Source organism: Arvicanthis niloticus, chromosome 16, assembly GCF_011762505.2.
Source record: "Arvicanthis niloticus isolate mArvNil1 chromosome 16, mArvNil1.pat.X, whole genome shotgun sequence".
NCBI lineage: Eukaryota > Metazoa > Chordata > Mammalia > Rodentia > Muridae > Arvicanthis > Arvicanthis niloticus.
In genome coordinates, this window is record NC_047673.1 from 51,823,376 (window position 1) to 51,844,726 (window position 21,351).

Below are 21,351 nucleotides of genomic sequence, written 5' to 3' on the forward strand. Positions count from 1 at the left end.
AATGTTAACATTCATTTCCTTGATTTAACCATTCTAATTGGAATGAGATGGTGTCTCAGTGTTTCTGCTGTTATTCAGTGAGTTTCTGCTACACTCAGAGGTGAGATCCACTTGTATTTAGGTGTACATTTCTCTAATTAGTGATTTGGGTAATATTGGTATGCATTGACATGCATAGACTTTTGTTCTATGGTATTTCTTTATTCATGATCTACTGGAGGATACCCTGGTCTACTTTTATAATGGAGAAGTTGGTCTTTTTATTGATTCATCAAGACATGTATAATATGCCTAATATATCTTTTTCTGAACCACAAAAAATATACAACCATGGATCATATTTTTACCTTAGCTTATTAAGGTTGTTCAGTCCAATGCTAATATTAAATTTTCGAGTAACCATTACTGTCCTCATTTTCATTTGGAGACTCTTCCTGAGTGTTTCCATTGTAGTGATAAAATACCGTGACCAATGAAAAGAAACTTGGGAAGGAAAGGAATGATTTCAGTTTATGTTTACACAACACAGTCCATCACTGAGCGAATCAGGGTAGGAGCTCAAACTGGGTAGGAACCTGGACACAGTAATTGATGCAGAGGTCATGGGAGACTGCTGGGTACTGGCTATCTTTCTAATGTCTTGCTCATCCTGCTTTGTCATAGCAGCCACGACCACTAGTCCAGAAATGGCATTGTCCACAGCGAGCTACACTCCCACCCACATCAAGTATCAATTTAGAAAGTGGACCACAGGCCAGCATAAGAGGGTTGTATGTTCAGATACATTAAAATGGCTGAAATGTTACTTTTAAATGTATTCAGGGTTATAAGATAAATTTTGCATTTTCATCTATATGGTATTTACAATGGGTGGGGTTAAAAAAGCATGAAATAGATGCTTGAAGGTTTACAGATTCCACTGACCAGACTACCTGCTGGAGAGAAGTGAGACTGTATGGAATCATGTATGGATTCAAACTTCTGACATCTGGGAGAGGTTCTGAAAGAAGAGTTACACCTCTATTTGAACTTCCTTCTGTGATCAAGTCAGATTATAACTGGTGATCCTCTGGTTGTGCTATGCATGTTAATTTTTCTGCTATAAAGGATACGTTTGCCATTTTACTTTCTGATGAATGTGTTCCATTTCTGTCTCACTCTCGGTTGTTGTTAGTCAAAGAGGTTCAGAAGTTTAGTTCAGTTGCTCAAAGGGAGAGCTTGTTTGTGTGGAGTGATTGAAGAAAAGGCTCTGTTAAGTTTTCTGGATTCATAGCAGAACAGTTTTTGAGATCTCCATCATTCCAGTAAAATTTGCTTTACAAATTACAAATAAAATTATACTTAATTAGGTAAGTAATACATCTGTTTCTCTGTCAATCAGGCTCTTGTTAATCAAGTGGCAGCAACTGTTCAATATCGTTATACCAAAAATATGCCAGCCGGTGAATCTCTGTGTGGTGTCTTTACTAGGGACTATCGTCACGAAGCCCTCAACTCTCAGGTTTGATATACTATTTGATAAACTTGTTATCAAATTATAAAACAGTATTTTACCTTTTTGACTAGAAATCTAGCATCTTCAAAAGGCCCATGAGAATAATTTCCTTGACTTTGTGAGGGACAAAACTGCTTCAAAGAAAACATGATTGTTACATTGTTAAAGAATGTGATAAATCAAGGTCATTTTCTGTAAAGATGCTTTTGATTTTAAATTTTCGGTTAATAGCTCATTCATTGTGTTGCTTTACATGGGATTCACAATGACCCAAAGATCTTTACAAGCTACCAAATCTTAGTGAATGGCAACTATAATCATAATTACTTTCTCTTGTTAAAAACACTTATTTTAGTTAAAAATGTTATGTTGTAGCAAGCAGGCCTAGTGTGAATGAAGTTATAGTTTTCTTTCTTATTGAATTTTCAGATCAGAGATTAGGATAAAATAGAAAAAATAAGACGTGCTTTTAGAGTGTTATATAGTATGCTTGGTGATGTGCTACCAGGATTACCTTTCAAAGAAACATCTAACACAAATTACGTTAGTGCTAGATTTAAAGAAATCAATATGGTTAAAATAATGACTCTTATTCTTACATCTTTGTAGAAATATTTAGTTAAAACATTTGTATGTCTTCTTTGACACCTTCATACATGCTTGAGATGTATGATGTTGCTGTCCCCTCACTTCTGTTTTCCATGTCTCCCTCCCTGTTCTCCCTCCAACCCTTCTTCCTCGCAATCTCTTTCCCAGCAGCCCTGAGCTGCCAGAAACTTCTCTACTGGGGTGAGGCCTCATGAGCCGTTTCCTCATACCTGCTGGAATTTTGATTGGTTTGATGTTCTGTAGGTCTTGTACAGATGGTCACAGTGGCTGCTGGCTCATGAGTGGAACAGCCATGTTCAGAAGACAGCGGTTCGCGCAGTACTCTACACTTTCCATTTCTGTTTCTCTTGGTTCCCAATGGGTTTAGGAAAGATGTCAATATAGGTGTTCCATTTAGCACTAGACACAGTTGGAATGCTCATGAACAAGAATATGTCTTTTGAATTTGATATTTTGCTGTTTTGTTCCATGAAAATAGAAGTTTCACATGGTTCAAATCAATACATATATCACAAGTATAACAAATCTAATTCATAGAAGCAGCATCAGATTTTAGTTATTGGAAGATACATCCAGGACCCAAGCTTTACTTCATGTAGCTTTAGAATTGTGCACATACTAAGGATTGTGTCACATGGTACTGTTACTTTCAGGTGCTTATTACCGTGCCTGCCTGCTTTGAAATTCTGCTCCTAGCTCCTCATCGCCAAAACTGGGTGAAGAGGATCAGATATGTTATATTTGATGAGGTACGTTCGATATCACTTCTCAGACTATCTTCCTAGTGTTTATATACTGTATGAAGGTCTTTGCAGTTTTGGGACATCTGCCCCTTGGATGAAGTTCAGATGAGGAGGCAATTTTCTTCCAGACATTTACCCCAGCCGAATGACTGTTTGGGCTTGTTTCTTCTGTTGTGACTCAGTAGTGTAGATTGGTATGAGGAGTGGGTCTTCACTGGGGATGCTCTTGTGGAGAGTAAGGAATTAACCTCTCATGACCCACATTTCCCCTGATAGAAAATCCCACTTAATTTCCAAAAGAAAGTTGTTTTTTTTTCCTTAACATATAATATTCTTTTAAATTTCACATCATGTATCCCAACCCCATTTATCTCCCATCCCCTCTTACTTGTTCTTTACCCTTTCAACCTTCCCCTAAGAGAGAAAACATCTTGTAGAAGCTGTAGTGTGTCACAGTGTGTTCCACAGGATACCTGTTTGTTCACACTTCTTAGCCTGCAAATGTTCATTGTAATGAGTTGTTGTTCTGGTTTGAGGCTTGATTGGCAGTGGACATAGCAAGGAATACATAGGCCTTGCATTGTATTGTAGTGAAAACAAAATAAAAGGAGTCATATTTGAATGGTTAAAAATACTTATGACCAGTTTAAGATTCCATATGTTATTTTAATTTGTCATTGTTAAAAATAACTTATCAATTGAGAACATTCCTTTCTTTTATAGGTCCATTGTCTTGGTGGAGAAATCGGAGCAGAAGTCTGGGAGCATCTGCTTGTCATGATCCGATGTCCCTTTTTGGCCCTTTCAGCTACCATTAGCAACCCTCAGCATCTCACTGAGTATGAATTTGGCTTCATTTTGGATCTATTTTGAAAATCTAAATTTCAGACATCCTTTATGGATTTTAGAGTCACTGAAATTTCTGGTTAAGTTATAGCAATCCCTGAATCTTCAAGTTACTGTCTGTTTAGTTCTTTCTGACAAATCTTATCTACTTTCCACAAAGAAATATCCAGACCCTCTTGGGTCTGATCTGAAGTTGAATAGGAAGTATCATGTTATAGCTCGAAAAGTAAAATGATAGCTGTATATTCCTTTTTCCCTTCCCCCTTTAACAAAAATCAAGGTAATAGAATAATAAATTCAGTCATAGATGCCAAGATCATAATTTTGTTGATATATTCAGGAAGAGAAAAAAGCTTCATTAGTTGAAAACCACATATCTTTCTGGTCATTGGAATGGCTTGAATATTGACTACTGATAGCAACATCCCCCATTTCTTCCTAAGTAGTTATTTATTGTAAACATTACTAGTATTTGTATTTGATGCACTAGTATTTCCAAAGTTATCTTTAGATAATGGTACATTTGCTATTATAATAATTTTAAAACATGAAAGGCAAGGCACAGAAATATTAAAGATTCATGCAGGATTCAGAGTTACTAGTAAGGCAGCTAGAATTTTATTTCAGATTATGTGACTCTAGAAGGAATTCCATTTTGTGAAAATTTTAAGACAAAATTTTTAATTATTTAATTAAATAACAATACATTTAACTATTTAATTTTATGTAACTTATGTCTATTTTCTGCTTAAATAACATGAATTAATTTTGTGTTGATGTGACCAAAAAATACCTTCGAAGAGTTATAGCTTTATTTAGATGTATTGTTTTAGAAAGATTTCAACTCATCATAGTGGGGAAGGCAGGAAGGAGAGGGTTCATCCATGGAAGTGGGAGCCTGAGGTGGCAGCTTGTTCACATGGCAACAGACAAGAAGCAGAGTTAAGGTAAGAAAGAGTGACAAGAATAAACTTGTAATGGCTAATATTGATTGTCACCTACAAAGTCCCCTTGCTAGTCCTCTATGCTATGCAGTTCCCACATTTTAATGGCTCCACAGAGTTCAACATAAAACCAAAGACTGAGAACCATGCACTCAAAACATGAACCATTGGAAGCATTGCTGATTAGAAACATAAATCATGTCTGTTTTCCTTTAAGGTGGCTCCAGTCAGTAAAGCGGTATTGGAAGCAAGTAGACAGTACCATGGAGAAAACTGTTTCCAAAGGAAGTGCTGCCTTCCGTGGCAGCTATCACAAAGACCCATCGCAAGCCAGACAGTCATACAAAGTTAGACTTGGTGCGTATGCTCTGTGTACTTGTACCACGGTGTTTTTGTTTGGTTTTCTTACTTGCTTTCCAAATAACCTACTCACTGCATTTCTCTGATCATTTGGAAAATCTCGCTCTTCCCCTTCCAGTGCTCTATGGAGAGAGATACAATGATCTAGAGAAATATCTGTGTTCTGTGAGACAGGGCGATGTTTGCTTTGATCATTTTCATCCATGCGCTTCACTAACCACAGATCACGTAAGTAACAACCTCTGCTGCAGCCATTCCAAGTAACATCACCGTCTGTCTGGCTTATAACTGAAAATAGAGCATTGTGCGGAATGTCGCTGGAGCACAGCTTGATGCTGGAATGCAGAGGAAACACTGCAGCTTGGATTTTCAAAGGAATAGCAAATGTTCTAGTTTCCTTCATTTCTTGATGTCATGTTACCAGGATCATCAAAGCTTAAAAACTACTAAATATTTTAACTTGACAATTGCATTATTTTTTTTTGGGGGGGGTTATTTCTGCCATTTTCCATCCCCTCTCTTTGTTAAGCACCTATGTCTGTAGGAAAAATATGGCTGGGGAACCCAGGGTTCCTCACGCCATGCTGTGGGTAGTTGGCTGGGAACACTCTGGGTTCCTCCAGCTGGAAGTTGGGTCCAGCTGCTCATTAACTAAAGGCCTCTCCATGATTCCTCACGGAGCGGCCCCAACACATGAGGAAGTCCTTGGGTTTCCAAAACCAGTTTATTGACACGGCAGATGGTGGATGGATCTGGATGCACACCCTACAAAACCCAGGGTGGACCTGAGTTAAATAGGGAGGGGAAGAGGGGGGAGGTGCTGGGGAGGAATGTTTAATTGGCTCCACCCTCTGGCCTTCAGGTACCTCATTAGTATGTAAATCTCTCTAGGGCCTGTTCATTGAGCCCTCCATCTGTGTATGTGACTGAAGGGTGCAGGTTGAATGGAGATTAAACCTTGTGACAGGAGCCTGGGTTCTGGGGGCATGGCCGAACCCATAACCCAAGAACCAGGACACCCTTCCATGGCCCGACATATATCTGCATGTCTTTCCTAACTAGTGCACTTCATCACCACTACTGAAGTGTATAGGACAAGCTTTAACTTTTCTCCATGGAGCTTTGTGAATCTATGGCTCATACCTGGGAACATGACTAATGTATATGATTTGTAGGTTCTTAAACTGGGAATACATGCTTTCAGTCTTCATAACCATCATGGTATGACTCTTTGGTAAGGACTCTACAGAAGAGAGACCTTGAAACAATGCCATCTGGGCTACCGAATGGTTAGAGGAGGATACCTTCTTAAATATTTCCTGCATATACCTCTCTTCCTTTCTCCTTCTACTCCCTTGAAAGGTTCATCAAAACTCTCATCAGCCCTCAAAATGACAGCCACTCCTTTCTCTTCCTTCTAAGACCTGAGAAATGAAGTATATTCGACATTCTGACACTGTATTATGGCTCCTTAATTTTAATTCTATTCTTTAAAAGACTTACTTTACTGGACTTCTTCAAAAAGGATAAATATATAACCCTTAACAACTAAAGTCTTCCAGGAGCTGGTGCTGCACTGCATGTGCCGAATGTGTTTTGCTTGGAGCCTTCATGTTACACCTCATTGGTTTCAAATGCCAAATGCTACTCAGTTGACCTTGATGTTTCTTTTGAAGCTCTTATGATGTGAAGCTTTATTTACAGTCCTTCTGTGACTTTCTCAACTGTTAGGTAAACTTCTCCATAGCACTTTATGTTTATGTGCCGGCAAAGTCTGATCACCCCTGAACCTTTGCACATGCATCTTTGAGTGTTCAGAAATAACCACTTTAGGGTGACTTTCTTGTGCTTTTACTAGCGCACTGTTGTCATGAATGCCATTGTTTACCGGCCATTTTTAGAGGATAGCTGATTGGAATTGTGTGTTTAAAATATTTTACCCATTTCCTTTCTTTTAAACATCACAATGGTTATATGATGGAGGCACGACTAGAGTTTTTATTTCACAAGTAATAGAACTGAGATGTAGACAGCTCACTCACTGCAGCAGCACTGAGTAAATGGTTCAGGCCAGCCATCATCAGACCCATTGATGGAGCTGAAAAGTTTTTCTGCCGTCTATATGAATGAGTCTTCACCATGCGATAGTGTTTGGCTGAGTGCTGCAAAGACTTCCTGAAGCAATGAAATGAATCTGAATGTGGGATTTTCTTTAATAAAGAAATCCTTTTGTTTCCTCCCTGTCTTTCTTCCTTTCTCCCTTTCCCTTCCTGATCCCCTCTCCTCTGCTGCACCCCCTTTCTGATATCTACAGAATGTCAGACATTTTCAACATGATCGTATATATTTAAAAATAGCATAGTACTTTAAAAAATGACAGGCTTTGTGTAAAGTGATCAAGGCAGGTTATCTTTAAACAGCCTCAAGTGTACGGGTTCTGTGCTTGCTCCAAGTGCCTTCGCTGTCCTCTCGGTCGCTATTAATGGAGTTGCTGGAAAGTAGTAGAGTAGCTACAGTGTGCTCTGACCTTACGTGACTTCTGAAAAGGTCATACTGTTGTACGAGTCTTGAGACTTTTAGAACTTGGTAGCAAGGATACAGAGTAAATGCTAGGCTTGGGTATTGTTAATGAATTTTAACAACTGCTTGCATGGCATGTGCCATTTCCTAAAAAAAAAAAGAAATGAGTGGAACTTCCAAATTCTAAACATTGTTTAGTATAGTTAGACTAAATGAGAGAGCTAAGCAGTTTTAAGAATGCCCCCAAACTTGACCAATTTTAGCAGCATGAAAAAGAGAAGAATCACCTATGTAGCTGTTTCCTTTATAGCTATGTCAGAGAAATGATTCCAAACGGCAGCGATGAACGGGTACAAACAAGCTGGCCTTAACCCAACAGAAGCAGGGGATCACCAGTGAGGGGTTGCCCTCAGCCATATATGTCTTGTTTCTGGCAAGCCGCAGCCTTGTTTGACCTTTGCCATCAATGATCATGCTGTCCAGGCACAGCTGCTGCTGTCTGGAGGGCTGTCAGCTCCAGGGAAACACTTGAAAGGACTGCCATCTCTGTGTGTATTGATTGATAACGTGGCCTGTGGGAGTAGGGACACTTGCATTTGCAAAATGACGTATCTCATGGTACAATGACTCAGTGTTGCTTCTCTTCCTTCTTTGCTTGGAGTGGTTCAGGTTTTAGCAGTTTGCCAGTTTGTAGTGGGAAACAACTAGATTGAATCCCATCTTGGACCACAGAATTGTTATTTCTTGAAAGTTATGAAGTGTGAATTTGATAAACCGTATTGATGGATCGTGCACCAGTGGTGTGCCAGTCATTTGGCTAAGACTCATATCTATTGTCTAATTTATTTTGCAAATATGTGCAATGCAATGTTCACCATTTTTCCACCTTTGAATGCACAAAGTAACCATTTCTTGTAAATATATACATCCTATAGATAAAATAAAATATTAATAAGTTTGATGTTATTTTAATCATAGATTGAAAAGTATGGATTTCCTTCTGATCTTGCCTTTTCACCCCGAGAAAGCATCCAGCTGTATGATATTATGTGCCAGGTCTGGAAGAGTTGGCCCCAGGCCCAGGTAAAGAATCTTCATGGACTTTGTGCTGTTTTGGTAGAACCTACCATAGCTGTTCAGAAACACTGTCACCACTTGCGTTTGCCCTCTTAGAGGCAAAGGGGATGGAGGATGAGATAGGGGGTTTGCAGAAGAGAGACTGCAAAGAGGGACAACATTTGAAATGTAAGTAAATAAAATAAGCAATAAGAAAAGACTAGAAGATATTTCCCAAAAGGATCTGTCGTCTCACTTTAATGAGCTAGAAATGGTGTTTTATGTCAATGCCAGAAAATATTCTTTCTTTCTCTAGACACTGTGGTATCTGGGTTTCCTTTCCCACACTGGGCTCCTGGCTCTTTTTTCCTCTCTCATTGTTCTGTGTCCTAAGCACTATTTGCTTTCTTCAGAGGCCTCTTGCTCTTTCTGCTTGCCTTTGGAGAGTTCCTATATAATTTATTTATTTATTTTCTTATTTTTAAAATTTTTATTGGATATTTTATTTACATTTCAGATGCCATCACCTTTCCCCAATTCCCCTCTCTAGAAAACCCCTATCCCATGGTCCCTTTTCCTTTTTGCTTTTATACAACTTTTTAAAAATGTTAATCAAAAGCTTTATAAGTTTGGTAATGCTCAATCAGGAATGTAACCCAATACCCAACCTAGATATATCAACTATCTTTGACTGGTGGAGACACGTGAACATCTGCCTCCGTGTCCCCGTCCCCCCTCACTTGTACAAGTGAGGTACAAGATAGTCCTAATATCCAGTTCATCATTTTGTTGACTAACCAGAACCTCTGTCATCTCTCCTAACTAAAGCACTTAGTTCTTTTTTTTTTCTTCTTAGCTTTAGAATGAATGTTGGCTGAAAACCATCCACTCAAATCTTTTCTCTCAATGTAAATAGCCAGGATTGGCTATGAGACTATAAGTTTTCAACCCCGTCAGAAATCCAGAATGACTGAGTTAACTGAAATTATGGGAAGCACAAAGCATAGCTTCTAAAACTTAGCCAATTTATAGAGACCGCTGAACACCTGAAAAGCCCCTATACTACAAAACGTTGAAGCATCTGATCTTCAGCCTTCTGGCCCAGGATCATCTGACAGACCTTAGTGCTGCAGAATTATTAAGGGCTGATTACTCTGTCTAGGCAGATATAATCAGTCAACTATTCTGCAAGTGTGTCCTTTTCTGGACAGTAATTTGTCTGTAGATGGGAAGAGGCAATTCTTGCCTAGTGGCTGTCTCACCACAACTGGAGTAACTCCAAAGATGCTCAATTTCTTCTTAGAATCCACGACAGGAAGCTGTCAGGAGCAGACAGGTCTCAAATCAAAATGAACATTAATATAGAAATGTTTGTAATGTCAATCCTGTGGATTTCTGAAGTTTTGAAAACCAACTATCCATGTAAGGTAATCTGGACTATTGTCTGTTAACTCCTCTCAGCTATTTCTGAATAAAATATTGGAAACCTCCTAATAATAAACTCAAAGCCATGAATTTGCTATAGGCCCTTAACTCACAGGCTAGCCATCTCAAATTAGTTAAGAACGTTAAAGAAGGACTGGGTCTAAGCCTTGTATTCCTAAATGTGTTATACAGGCACAATGCCTATGAGAGTAACAATATTAATCTCACTTTTATATCAATAAGAAGCTTGTACCAATGGAAACCTTAAATTTGAAATCAAAGTAAATTTTGTACCATTTAAGACATTATAACTTCATCTTGATAACAATTATACAGATTTCTTACACTCGGTTATGGCGATGAAATAAATCCTAGCTAATCCTCCCTGTTCCAACAGAACCACTACTTTTCCCTAGGAAGATAGCCCAGTATTAACCACTTTAGTCCCGAAGCCCAGGGCATAGGGGTGCTGACTCTTCATTAACTTCTTCAAGATAATTACGGGCGTTGAGATATTAGAAGAGGGGTTGGGGGAAGAGTAAATTGATAAGCCTCTGATGCTGTGTCTTCACTGCATCCAGATGGAATTCCAGGACCTCAGAGGTTCGAGCTGGTCTGCTCAGCTTGCCTGGTGAATAGATACACCAAGGCTGTGTATTCTGCAATATACAATTCTCAGAACAAATTTTAGTATCAAGATAATTTTTTTAAGAGGGCTGACATTCTATTAAAGATGTTGGTTCTAACAACGTTTTTTCCTTCTTTTTTTATTGGCTATTATATTTACATTTCAAATTTTATCCCCTTACCCCACTCCCTATTGTGAAGGGTGTCATTTCCCTAATTTCTTTCTCAGCCTGTTTATCCTTTGAATACAGGAAGGCTATTGATTTGTTTGAGTTGATTTTCTATCTAGCTACTTTGCTAAAGTAACTTTGGATTCTGTTGCTTATGTTCTTGCGCTTGCCTTTCGCCATCTGGTTAACTCTAGTGCTACTCGCTGTCTCTGACTGAAGCCTGCCTTTCCAGTTATCTTGCTTGCGTTTGATCTCCTTGGGGTCCAGATGTCTCTGTGATCTTCTCAAGCTGCTCTGAGTACAGTGGCACCTCTAGGATGACTCAGGATATAGTGTCTCCAAGGTAGTAGATCAGCTAGGTGTTCGCTGTTCTGGGTGCAGTGTCTCCTCTAGGAAGTCTCAGGATAAGGTGCCCACTATTTTGAGTGCAGTGACTCCTCTAGGATGTCTCAGGATATGTTGTATGTTGCTTTGAGTTCAATTGTTCCTCTGCTGCTCTGGGTTGAGTGGACCCTCTAGGATGTCTCAGGAGAAATCTGGTGTCCACACAGGAGCAGACCAGGCAAGGGTCTGTGCCAAGCCTCAGATCCTGGAGAGGGGCGGAAGGGGAGTGCTATTCCGCAGGGGCAGGGGTTTGGGTATTTTTAGGAATCTGAGCGCTCTAGCACCCAGCTATGGGGCTAGGGCAGTGTGTGGGTCTTCCTACCTACCACTCAGAGTTGAGTGGACCCTCCAGTATGTCTCGGGAGGAATCCGGTGACCACACAGGAGCAGACCGGTCAGGGGCTGTGCCAGGCCTCAGATCCGGGAAAGGGGTGGAAGGGTCCTATATAGTTTTATATACCAAAGGGTATGAGGAAGAATGAGAAGTCTAAACATCTCCAGCCATAAGAGCCTATCAAACTGTCAATGAAAAATATAATTGAGAAATATCTTTCAATTATCTCTCATTATTTGTATGGTCTTCCTTTTCCAGAACCTATGTCCAGAGAACTTCACTCCATTTAAGAATAAAATAGTCATTAAAAAGCTGGATGCTAGAAAATATGAAGAGAGTTTAAAGGAAGAATTCACGAATTGGGTTAAAAATGGGAACGAGGAGGAGGTAACTTCACACGCTTTGGACACGGCATTCTGTATTGTTTCCTTGCATTGTATCGTTCAATCAATAATACAGTTTATTTTTTCCAGTTTTCAATTTTTATCTTAGATTTTAAAGCTTGACTTGATATGTAGTGATTCTGAGCTATAAAAAAAAAAAAAAAAAAAAAAAAAAAGAAAGAAAATTGACTTTTAAAATTCTCCTCCTCAGTGTCTCCTAAAACATAGGCAAGAGGCTACCAGCTCCTCATGGATTTGATGACAGACAAGGGAGAACACAGAGTTCATGTTTGAAATTATTGATTTTTTGGGGGGAGGGGTGGTTGGGGAGCAGCATAGAGATGTGACTCAAGTAACTGAAACAAATTTTTACTTTTTTTTTGTTTTGGAAGTTTTTATTTTTTTATTTTTGTTTGAGGATATCATATACGTATGTGTTTTCAGATCCACTCCCGAATCCTCCCACTCCGATTTCTCCCATATGCCTTCTACTGTTTTCTCCTTCTAATTTTGTGGGCTCCCAGTCAGTGCCGCCAGCGTGTACATGGGTGTGGGATTATCCACTGGGCAGCCTATTCATGAAGAACACTGCCATTCTCCCTCCCATGGCACACATCCTGTGGCAGCAGCTCCTCAGCCAAGGGGGAGGCTTTGGAAATCCTTCCTCATTCAGGCTGAAATCTGTGGGCTTGATCGTACAAGCTTTTTTCCCCAGGTATCCACAGATGCTGTGATTCATTTGTTCAATGTCCCGTCATATCTAGAGACGCTGGTTTGCAACAGCCCTTGGGGTTTTATTCTTTAAGGTTTTAAATTTATTTTAAATTGTAAGAACTATTTAAGTATTCAAATCTTACTACATGCTTACACATTTATTTTAATTAAACTTACTGTCTTATTTTGTCAAGAGAAAACTGTGATTCCAGATTTATATTTTTAGGAACAACCTCCCTAATTTTGCAACCCTTTAATACAGTTCCTTATGTTGTGCTGACCCAAAACCATAAAATTATTTCATTGCTAATTCATAACTGTAATTTTGCTCCTGTTGTGAATTGTAATATAAATACCTGATATGTAGACTAATTTGCAACTCCAAAGGGGTCATGACCCACAGGTTGAGAACCACTGGTATGCATTTTATTTTTCTCATGTAATTTCCCCTTCCCCAACTTTGTACCTTGATTTGTTTTTATTTCATTTGGAAACATAATACAATTAAGTTTCATTTCCCCCCATTTAGTTATCTTGTCACTCAAAACCTCTTAGTCAGGTTTGAGTCTTATTTCCTACGCAGCATGGAGATGTCTCCTTTCTCCTGCTGTCATGGAAACAGCACCAGTGACTGAGCCATGCTTTTCTGCTGGGTTCATGCTGTCTCAGACAATTGCAGATGTGTGCGTACAATACACTGAAAGTTCGTCAACAAGTGTGTGGTGTGTACACGTCCTTGTTGTGCTTATCATGGTCCTGTGACATATTCTCATAGGACTGTATTTTAAAGGATGACAGCTATGAAAGCATTTGAGTCAGAATGCCCATTCCTTTCACTATGAAGAATTTAGTACAAATGCTTGCCGTTTGCTCTCACAGGCCAGGATGGTGCTGGAGAAACTGAGTCCTGATTACCATGACTTCTCAGGGCAGATGTTGGACTTTTTTCCATGTCTTGTTGAAAAGCTAAGGAAAATGGAGAAGTTGCCTGCACTGTTCTTTTTGTAAGTTATTTAATTTTGTGAGGTAATTTGTGTTAGGCCATTCCTTTAAGGTAAAGGAAGTCATATAGACTTTATTGCTATGATCTAGTGTTTATTATTCTCATGTGTTCGTTCATTTGTCAAGACCTTATGATTTATTTAAAGTCATACAATTTTCTAGCTCAACTCTTTGTTGTCCTGCTTCTGTCTGTTTGAGACAGGATCTTGATGTGTGTCCCAGACTGTCTTCCTGCCTCAGATTTCATTGTAAACAGAAATATGACCTAGAACCAGTGATATCTTGCCAAATTTCAGGTTATATAGATTGCAGTACTTTAAAATTGAACATACTAGTTTAATGGATCCAGTTCTGATAAAATGTGATGAGATAATTTAATTAGTAGTTAAGAGTATGTAGAGTAACCTTGTTAGGCTATGTAGCAAGAAGCAAATACTTTATTCACCGTAGATAATTGTAAATTACCCTAACACTATGGAAACATCAAATAAATAAAACTATAGAATTATAAAGTATCATACTTATTAACATGTGCTGAAACATATAGTAATGAATCATAATTGGTGATAGATACTCAAAATAATGGTGGTAGTAGATGCAGGGTCCTATGTATATAAATCGCATATATATGTGTATATATATATATATATATATATATATATATATATATATATGAGATTTAATTGCAGCAAAATTGTTCTTTTTGTTTTTGTATGTAGGACAAGAAAAAACTCTGTGATATGAATAATTCATACAGTTTATTCACTTTTAGGCACAGCTATGGCTGTTAAGAGCAAGAGTGATTCCCTGTCTCTGAGATATGTTTGCAAACTTAACTACAGTGTTGAAATCAGAAAACAAGTCTTTATTATTTATATACTCATATGTATATGAACATATGCTCTTGTCCTGTTCTTTTGAGAGAATTAATATGCTAACAGGTGAAAAGCATATACATTAATTTAGAATAAATAGTTTATGGTGTGAAAGCTTCATGAGGATATCATGACCCAATGACATTATAAATGGACACTTAACCATGAACTGAACAGAGCAGCAAGTTATAAATCTGTGACACAGTAAATGGGCATATGCCATTGAGTTAATGGAGAGGAGAAATGCCTGGGAAGACAGGCTTGTGCAGTTGTCTCTTGTTCCCAACTTCTCATCCTTAATAAAATAAGGCCATTCTCCTTCTGGTTTAAGGGTAGCATGTTTTTAACTGTGAGTGCCTAAGGTATCTGAAAAGGGTAGTATTAACAAATTATGATAGTCAGAATTCTACTTGTGGAACTCCATCTTGGAACTTGTTAAATGAATAATGGGGTATCTGTAAGACAAACTGTGAAAATCCTTTCTTACATGCAGTGTAAGTCTTTGCCTTCACTAGCACCAGACCATAAAAAGATGAAAGATTGGTTTGGGACCAAGCCTTAATTGTCAGAGCTTACTTACCACATTAATGGTAACAGCTCCAACTTTCTGTACCCTGGGTAGAGAAAAGTGTGTAGAACATGTTCAGAGGTTGGAAATGTTGATATGTGTTTAAGGTCATGCATTTCAAGGCTAGGCCAAAGCATATATCCTACTTTTCTCTTCTTTAGCTATGTCATTGATTGGCAACCACTTAATGACTGTGTGATCATACATCATCATACATAGAATTTTGGTGAGACTAAAATCAAAAGGTTATGAACGTGTAATCCAGTGCTATAAAAATATCTATTGCTAATGTGCAATTTCAAGATCACTTTCAATATGTAGTTCAGAGAGACTTAGGAGGCACAGTTATTTCCAAGTAATGTAGATTTTATAAGAGAGTACCACTCTGACGGAAATGACTGTATTTAACAAAGTATGATAGATCCTTCCTCAGGAACTTCCACATCATATAGTCAGAAACATAGATTAGAAGACACACTCTGTTATACACAGGCTGTGTGTACTCATGGGGAGGCCCCTTAATCTCTTCATATCCCCAATTTTTACCTGTAGTACAGGAATAATGGAGCTGGCATAATGCTTGGTGTAATTGTTGATGTATTGTATTCAAGTCACTTAGAATTGCACCTGAGAGTAGTAACTACACTATATTTATTTCTCTTAGTATTTTTTAATTGATGTAGTTGTAGAACATTGTCATTTCTTAGTTTCTACTTTACCAGAGTGCTTATTCTATTTATTTATTTATTTATTTATTTATTTATTTATTTATTTATAGACACTGACAGGAAAACCTTGCACATACTTGAAAACCATTTGGCCACTGAGCAATAACCTCAGCCATTTTTGTTCCTTTTTATTTTCTTAGAAGACCTCACCAATTTACCCAGGCTGGTTTAAAATCCATTCTATATATTAAGCTACACTCAACTGGTGATCCTTCTGCCTTAGCCTCCTTACTAGCTAGAATTATAGACAAGCCAGTGGCAATAGGCCCAACAGTTTTTAAAATACTGTTTTTTTCCCTTTTTTATTGGATATTTTATTTATTTATTATATTTCCCATGCCATCCCATTTCCCCATTTCCTCTCCCTACAACACCCCCATACCATCCCCCTCCTCCTTTTTGCTTTTATACCATTTTAATTACTTGCAAGTATTAAGGGAAGTTCTAGTTTGAGGAACTAGCTATACAATAGCTGCAAGGAACAAGCAAGACAATAATCACAAATAGTCAAAGAACAAGCAAGGCAATAAACAAGGTTCCATGATCACTCCCCCTTGATCACTATTTCTAAAGGCTTATCAAGATGACTAAAATGTCTGAGCCAACTTCCCTGTCCTAGCCCAAAGTCATTTTCATGTCTGAAGCCTACTTCCTTGTTCTAGCCTAAAATTTAGATCCCTGTCTGAAATTATTTCTTTGTTCTAGCCTAATATTTAGATTTCTGCCTGAAATTACTTCTTTGTTCTAGTCGAATGTTAGGTTCCTGCCTAAAGCCCACTTCCTTGTTCTTGGCCAGTGTCAAATTCTCGCCAAGCAGCCCCAAAAGCTCTCTGCCTCTCCCCCTTTCTTTCATAAACAAAACTGAGTCTGTCTTACATTGTTCTGACAAGAATGCCTTTCTTACCTGTCACGGAATATGCATTCTCAAAAACAATGCACTTATGTCTTAGGTTGGTAAGGCTTCGTGCAGAATCTTACCCACCTTTGGCTTGCCAGCCTGTTAATTTAATAACTTTGTCTGGGGGTCCATTTTTAGGTTCAAGCCATGTCCTTTGGCTGCCAACATGTTGATGTTGTTAAAGACAAGGGTTAACACAGCAGTTGTGCTAGCAATTAATGTAATTAAAGCTGTTATACCCGCAATAATCAAGCCCACTACCCTATTGCTTCTTCTTAAAGCCTCACTCACTTCTTCCAGTACTTGCAGGCTTTTTTCAATATACCAAGGTTCTGTGATACTCAGGGCAATAAAACAAAAGCTGGTTGATAGACCTTCATAACTGACATGCAGGATTTCAACACACTAACACAATTAGAAGGTGTACAATCAATGCAACTTACATTAAATACTGTAGAAGTAACAAAAGTAATTTTAACTTGACAATTGAAAGAGCCTTAACACATGTGCTAACATCTGTTTGAAATCCAGATCCTGCTCCAACTTTATCTCATCATAGAGAACTGCAGCTAACTTCCAAATGTGTCTCTCAAAATGTCCAGAACCAGACTTCCAAATGAATCCAATATTGGATTGATTTCTAGATCAGTACATGATTGAGTCTGAATAACTGGTCACCTTTAAGAACAATACAAGAGTCATTATAACTTCTTCTTTTGATTCTCTTTTCCACAAGGTCTAAAAACTTGAGGCAAGGCAGCTTGTCCCATCTGGGGTATAGGTAAGCAATGATGGGCCAGGAATGTATGTCCAATACAGCTTCCAATCACCATTGTCAGGGCACTCAGCTCACAGGTCAGCATCATTCTTTGTTCTAGCAACACCATGTCTCACCTGTCGCTCTGCTAGCCACCATGTTCTTTCAGCATCCTGCAGAAAGGAACACAAACATGCCTTTTCCCTCATATTAAATATATGATCAGGATTATGCCTTATGCCAGTAAGTGGATCCTTCCCTTTCACCTAGGCATAAGTATGCCTAGTTGTAGAGTGCTATAGAAACTCAGGAGAAAGTTCCTTGGCATCCCAAATTAAAAAACAATTAAAATAAAAAGTACATGATTTAAAGAAATTTGTGGTGTATGGAGACATACCTCTCCCTTTTTTATTTAATGAAGATATTGTTTTAAAGTTCCATGAGCCCCATCCACAGTCCCTTGTCCTTGACAATCATAAGGAATTCCAGTAATATAAGTAATATTAAATTGCTGTCAAAAGTCTTAAATGTTTGACTAGGTTAGTCAGTTCCATTATCTGTTTTTTATTTGTTTTCTTTTTTTGTTTTTTAATTATTGGATACTTTATTTATTTACATTTCAGATGTTATCCCCATTCCCTATCCCCCTCTCAGAAACCCCTTAACCCATCCCCTCTCCTCCTATTTCTAGGAGTGTGTGCCCCCACTGATCCACCCACTTCCTTCTCTCTGCCCTCGAATTCCTATTCACTGGTGCATCCAGCCTTCAAGGGATCAAGGCCCTCCTCTCCCACTGATGACCTACAAGGCCATCCTCCACTACATATGCAGCTGGAGCCATGGGTGTTCCATGTGTGTTCCCAGACTAGCTGTTTAGACACTGGGAGCTCTGGTTGGTTGGTTTTATTGCTCTCCCCATGGGGCTACAAGCACCTTCAACTCCTTCAGTCTTCTCCCTAACTCTTCCATTGGGGACTCTGTGATCAGTTCAAGGGTCAGCTGCAAGGATATGCCTCTGTATATGTCAGGCTCTGACAGAGCCTCTCAGGAGACAGGTATATCAGGCTCCTGTCAGCATGCACTTCCTGACATCTACAACAAAGTCTGCATTTGGTGACTGCACATAAGATGGATCCCCAGGTGAAGCAGTCTCTGGACCACCCCTACTCCAGAATCTGTTCCATGCTTTGTCTCATATTTGCTCCTGTGAGTAATTTGTTACTGCTTCTAAGAAGGACCAGAGTGCCCACACTTTGGTCTTTCTTCTTCTTGGGCTACATGTGGTCTGTGAGTTATATCTTGGGTATTGTGAGATTTTTGGCTAATATCCACTTATCAATGAGTGCATACCATGTGCATTCTTTTGTGATTGGGTTACCTCACTCAGGAAGATATTTTCTAGTTCCATCCATTTGCCTAAGAATTTCGTGAATTTATTGTTTTTAATAGCTGAGTAGTACTCTATTGTGTAAATGTACCACATTTTCTGTATCCATTCTTCCTTTGAAGGATATCTGGGTTCTTTCTAGCTTCTGGCTACTATAAATAAGGCTGCTATGAACATAATGGAGCATGTGTCCTTATTATATGTTGAAGCATCTTTGGGTATATGCTCAGCAGTGGTATCACTGGATCCTCAGGTAATACTATGTCTAATTTTCTGAGGAACTGAGAGACAGATTTCCACAGTGGTTGTACCAGCTTACAATCCCATCAACAATGGAGGACTGTTCCTCTTTCTCTACATCCTCGCCAGGATCTGCTATCACCTGTGTTTTTGATCTTAGCCATTCTGACTGGTGTGTGGTATAATCTCAGGGTTGTTTTGATTTGCATTTTCCTGATGATTAAGAATGCTGAACACTTCTTTAGGTGCTTCTCGGCCATCAGATATTCCTTAGTTGAAAATTCTTTGTTGAGCTCTCTACCCCATTTTAATAAGGTTATTTGATTGTTTGGAGTCTAATTTCTTGAGGTCTTTGTATATTTTGGATATTAGCCCTCTATTAGATGTAGAATTGGTAAAGATCTTTTGCCAATCTGTGGATTGCCATTTTGTCCTATTGACAGTGTCCTTTGCCTTCCAGAAGCTTTGCAATTTTATGAGGTCCCATTTGCCAATTCTTGATCTTAGAGCATAAGTCATTGGTGTCCCGTTCAGGAACTATTTTCTTGTGCCCATGTGTTCGAGGCTCTTTCCCACTTTCTCTTCTATTAGTTTCAGTGTCTGGTTTAATGTGGAGGTTCCTACAAGGAGATAAGAATGAATCTATCTGGATTTTCCTACATGCTGACCTCCAGCTGAACTAGCAGCATTTGTTGAAAATGCTGGTTTTTTTCTACCTAATGGCGTTAGCTCCTTTGTCAAAGATCAAGTAACTGTAATTATGTGGGTTCATTTCTGAGTCTTCAATTCTATTCCACTGATCTCCTTGCCTATCTCTGTACCAATACCATGCAGTTTTTAATCACCATTTCTCTGTAGTACAGCTTGAGACATGGTGATTCCCCCAGAATCTTCCATTGTTGAAAATAGTTTTTGCTATTCTGGGTGTTTTGTTATTCCACATGAATTTGAGAATTGCACTTTCTAACTCTGAAGAATTGAGTTGGAATTTTGATGGGGATTGCATTAAATCTGTTGATTGCTCTTGGCAAGATGGCCATTTTTTACTCTATTAATCCTGCAAATCCATGAGCATGGGAGATCTTTCCATCTTCTGAGATCATCTTCCATTTCTTTCTTCAAGACCTGAAGTTCTTGTCATACAGATATGTCACTTGCTCAGTTAGATTCACTCTGACATATCTGACATTATTTGTGATTATTGTGAAGTGTGTCATTTCCATAATTTCTTTCTCACCTTGCTTAGCCTTTATTTATTTATTTATTTTATTTATTTTATTTTATTTTTTTGGTTTTTTTGAGACAGGGTTTCTCTGTATAGTCTTGGCTGTCCTGGAACTCACTCTGTAGACCAGGCTGGCCTCGAACTCAGAAATCTGCCTGCCTCTGCCTCCCAAGTGCTAGGATTAAAGGCGTGCGCCACCACCGCCCGGCTTTGCTTAACCTTTAAGTAGAGGAAGGCTACTGATTTGTTTGAATTAATTTTATATCCAGCCACTTTGCTTTTCAGGGTTAGAAGTTCTCTGGTGGAATTTTTGGGATCATTTAAATATACTATCATATCATCTGCAAATACTAATATTTTGACTTCTTCCTTTCCAATTTGTATCCCTTTTATTTCATTTTGTGTCTAGTTGCTCTGACTAGGACTTCGAGTACTATATTAAATAGGTAGGGAGAGAGTGGGCAGCCTTGTCTAGTCCCTGATATTAGTGGGATTGCTTTAAGTTTTTCTCTATTTAGTTTGATGTTGGCTACTGCTTTGCTATATTTTGCTTTTATTATGTTTAGGTTTAGGCCTTGAATTCCTGTTTTTTTCCAAGACTTATCATGAAGGGGTATTGAATATTGTCAAATGCTCTTTCAGCATCTAGTGAGATGATCACAAGTTTTTTTTTTTTTTTTTTTTTAACTTTGTTTATATATTGAACTGTGCACTCTGGTTAATCTGGCTAAGGGTTTATCTATCTTGTTGATTTTCTCAAAGAACGAGCTCCTGGTTTTGTTGATTCTTTGTATAGTTCTTTTTATTTCTACTTGGTTGATTTCAGCCCTGAGTTTGATTATTTCCTCTGTCTACTCCTCTTGGATGCATTTGCTTCTTTTTTGTTCTAGAGCTTTCAGGTGTGTTGTCAAGTTGCTAGTGTATGCTCTCTCGAGTTTCTTTTTGTAGGCACTTAGAGCTGTGAGTTTTTCTCTTAGCACTGCTTTCATTGTGTCCTAGAAGTTTTCGTATTATGTGTCCTCATTTTTATTAAATTCTAAAAAGTATTTAATTTCTTTATT

General features: G+C 38.5%; 1 protein-coding gene across 2 annotated transcripts in view; it reads left to right on the forward strand.

Moving 5' to 3' along the window:
* The window catches only part of LOC117721778 (putative ATP-dependent RNA helicase DDX60), a 107,665-nt gene that overhangs the window by 47,372 nt on the left and 38,942 nt on the right, over window positions 1-21,351 (forward strand). For both annotated transcript variants that reach the window (XM_034520570.2, XM_076914193.1), the window contains exons 18-25: window positions 1,382-1,501; window positions 2,758-2,853; window positions 3,571-3,686; window positions 4,855-4,994; window positions 5,116-5,225; window positions 8,496-8,600; window positions 11,772-11,900; window positions 13,490-13,614. In XM_034520570.2, the coding sequence (XP_034376461.1) occupies window positions 1,382-1,501; window positions 2,758-2,853; window positions 3,571-3,686; window positions 4,855-4,994; window positions 5,116-5,225; window positions 8,496-8,600; window positions 11,772-11,900; window positions 13,490-13,614 (941 nt within the window). The remainder of the gene's footprint in view (window positions 1-1,381; window positions 1,502-2,757; window positions 2,854-3,570; window positions 3,687-4,854; window positions 4,995-5,115; window positions 5,226-8,495; window positions 8,601-11,771; window positions 11,901-13,489; window positions 13,615-21,351) is intronic.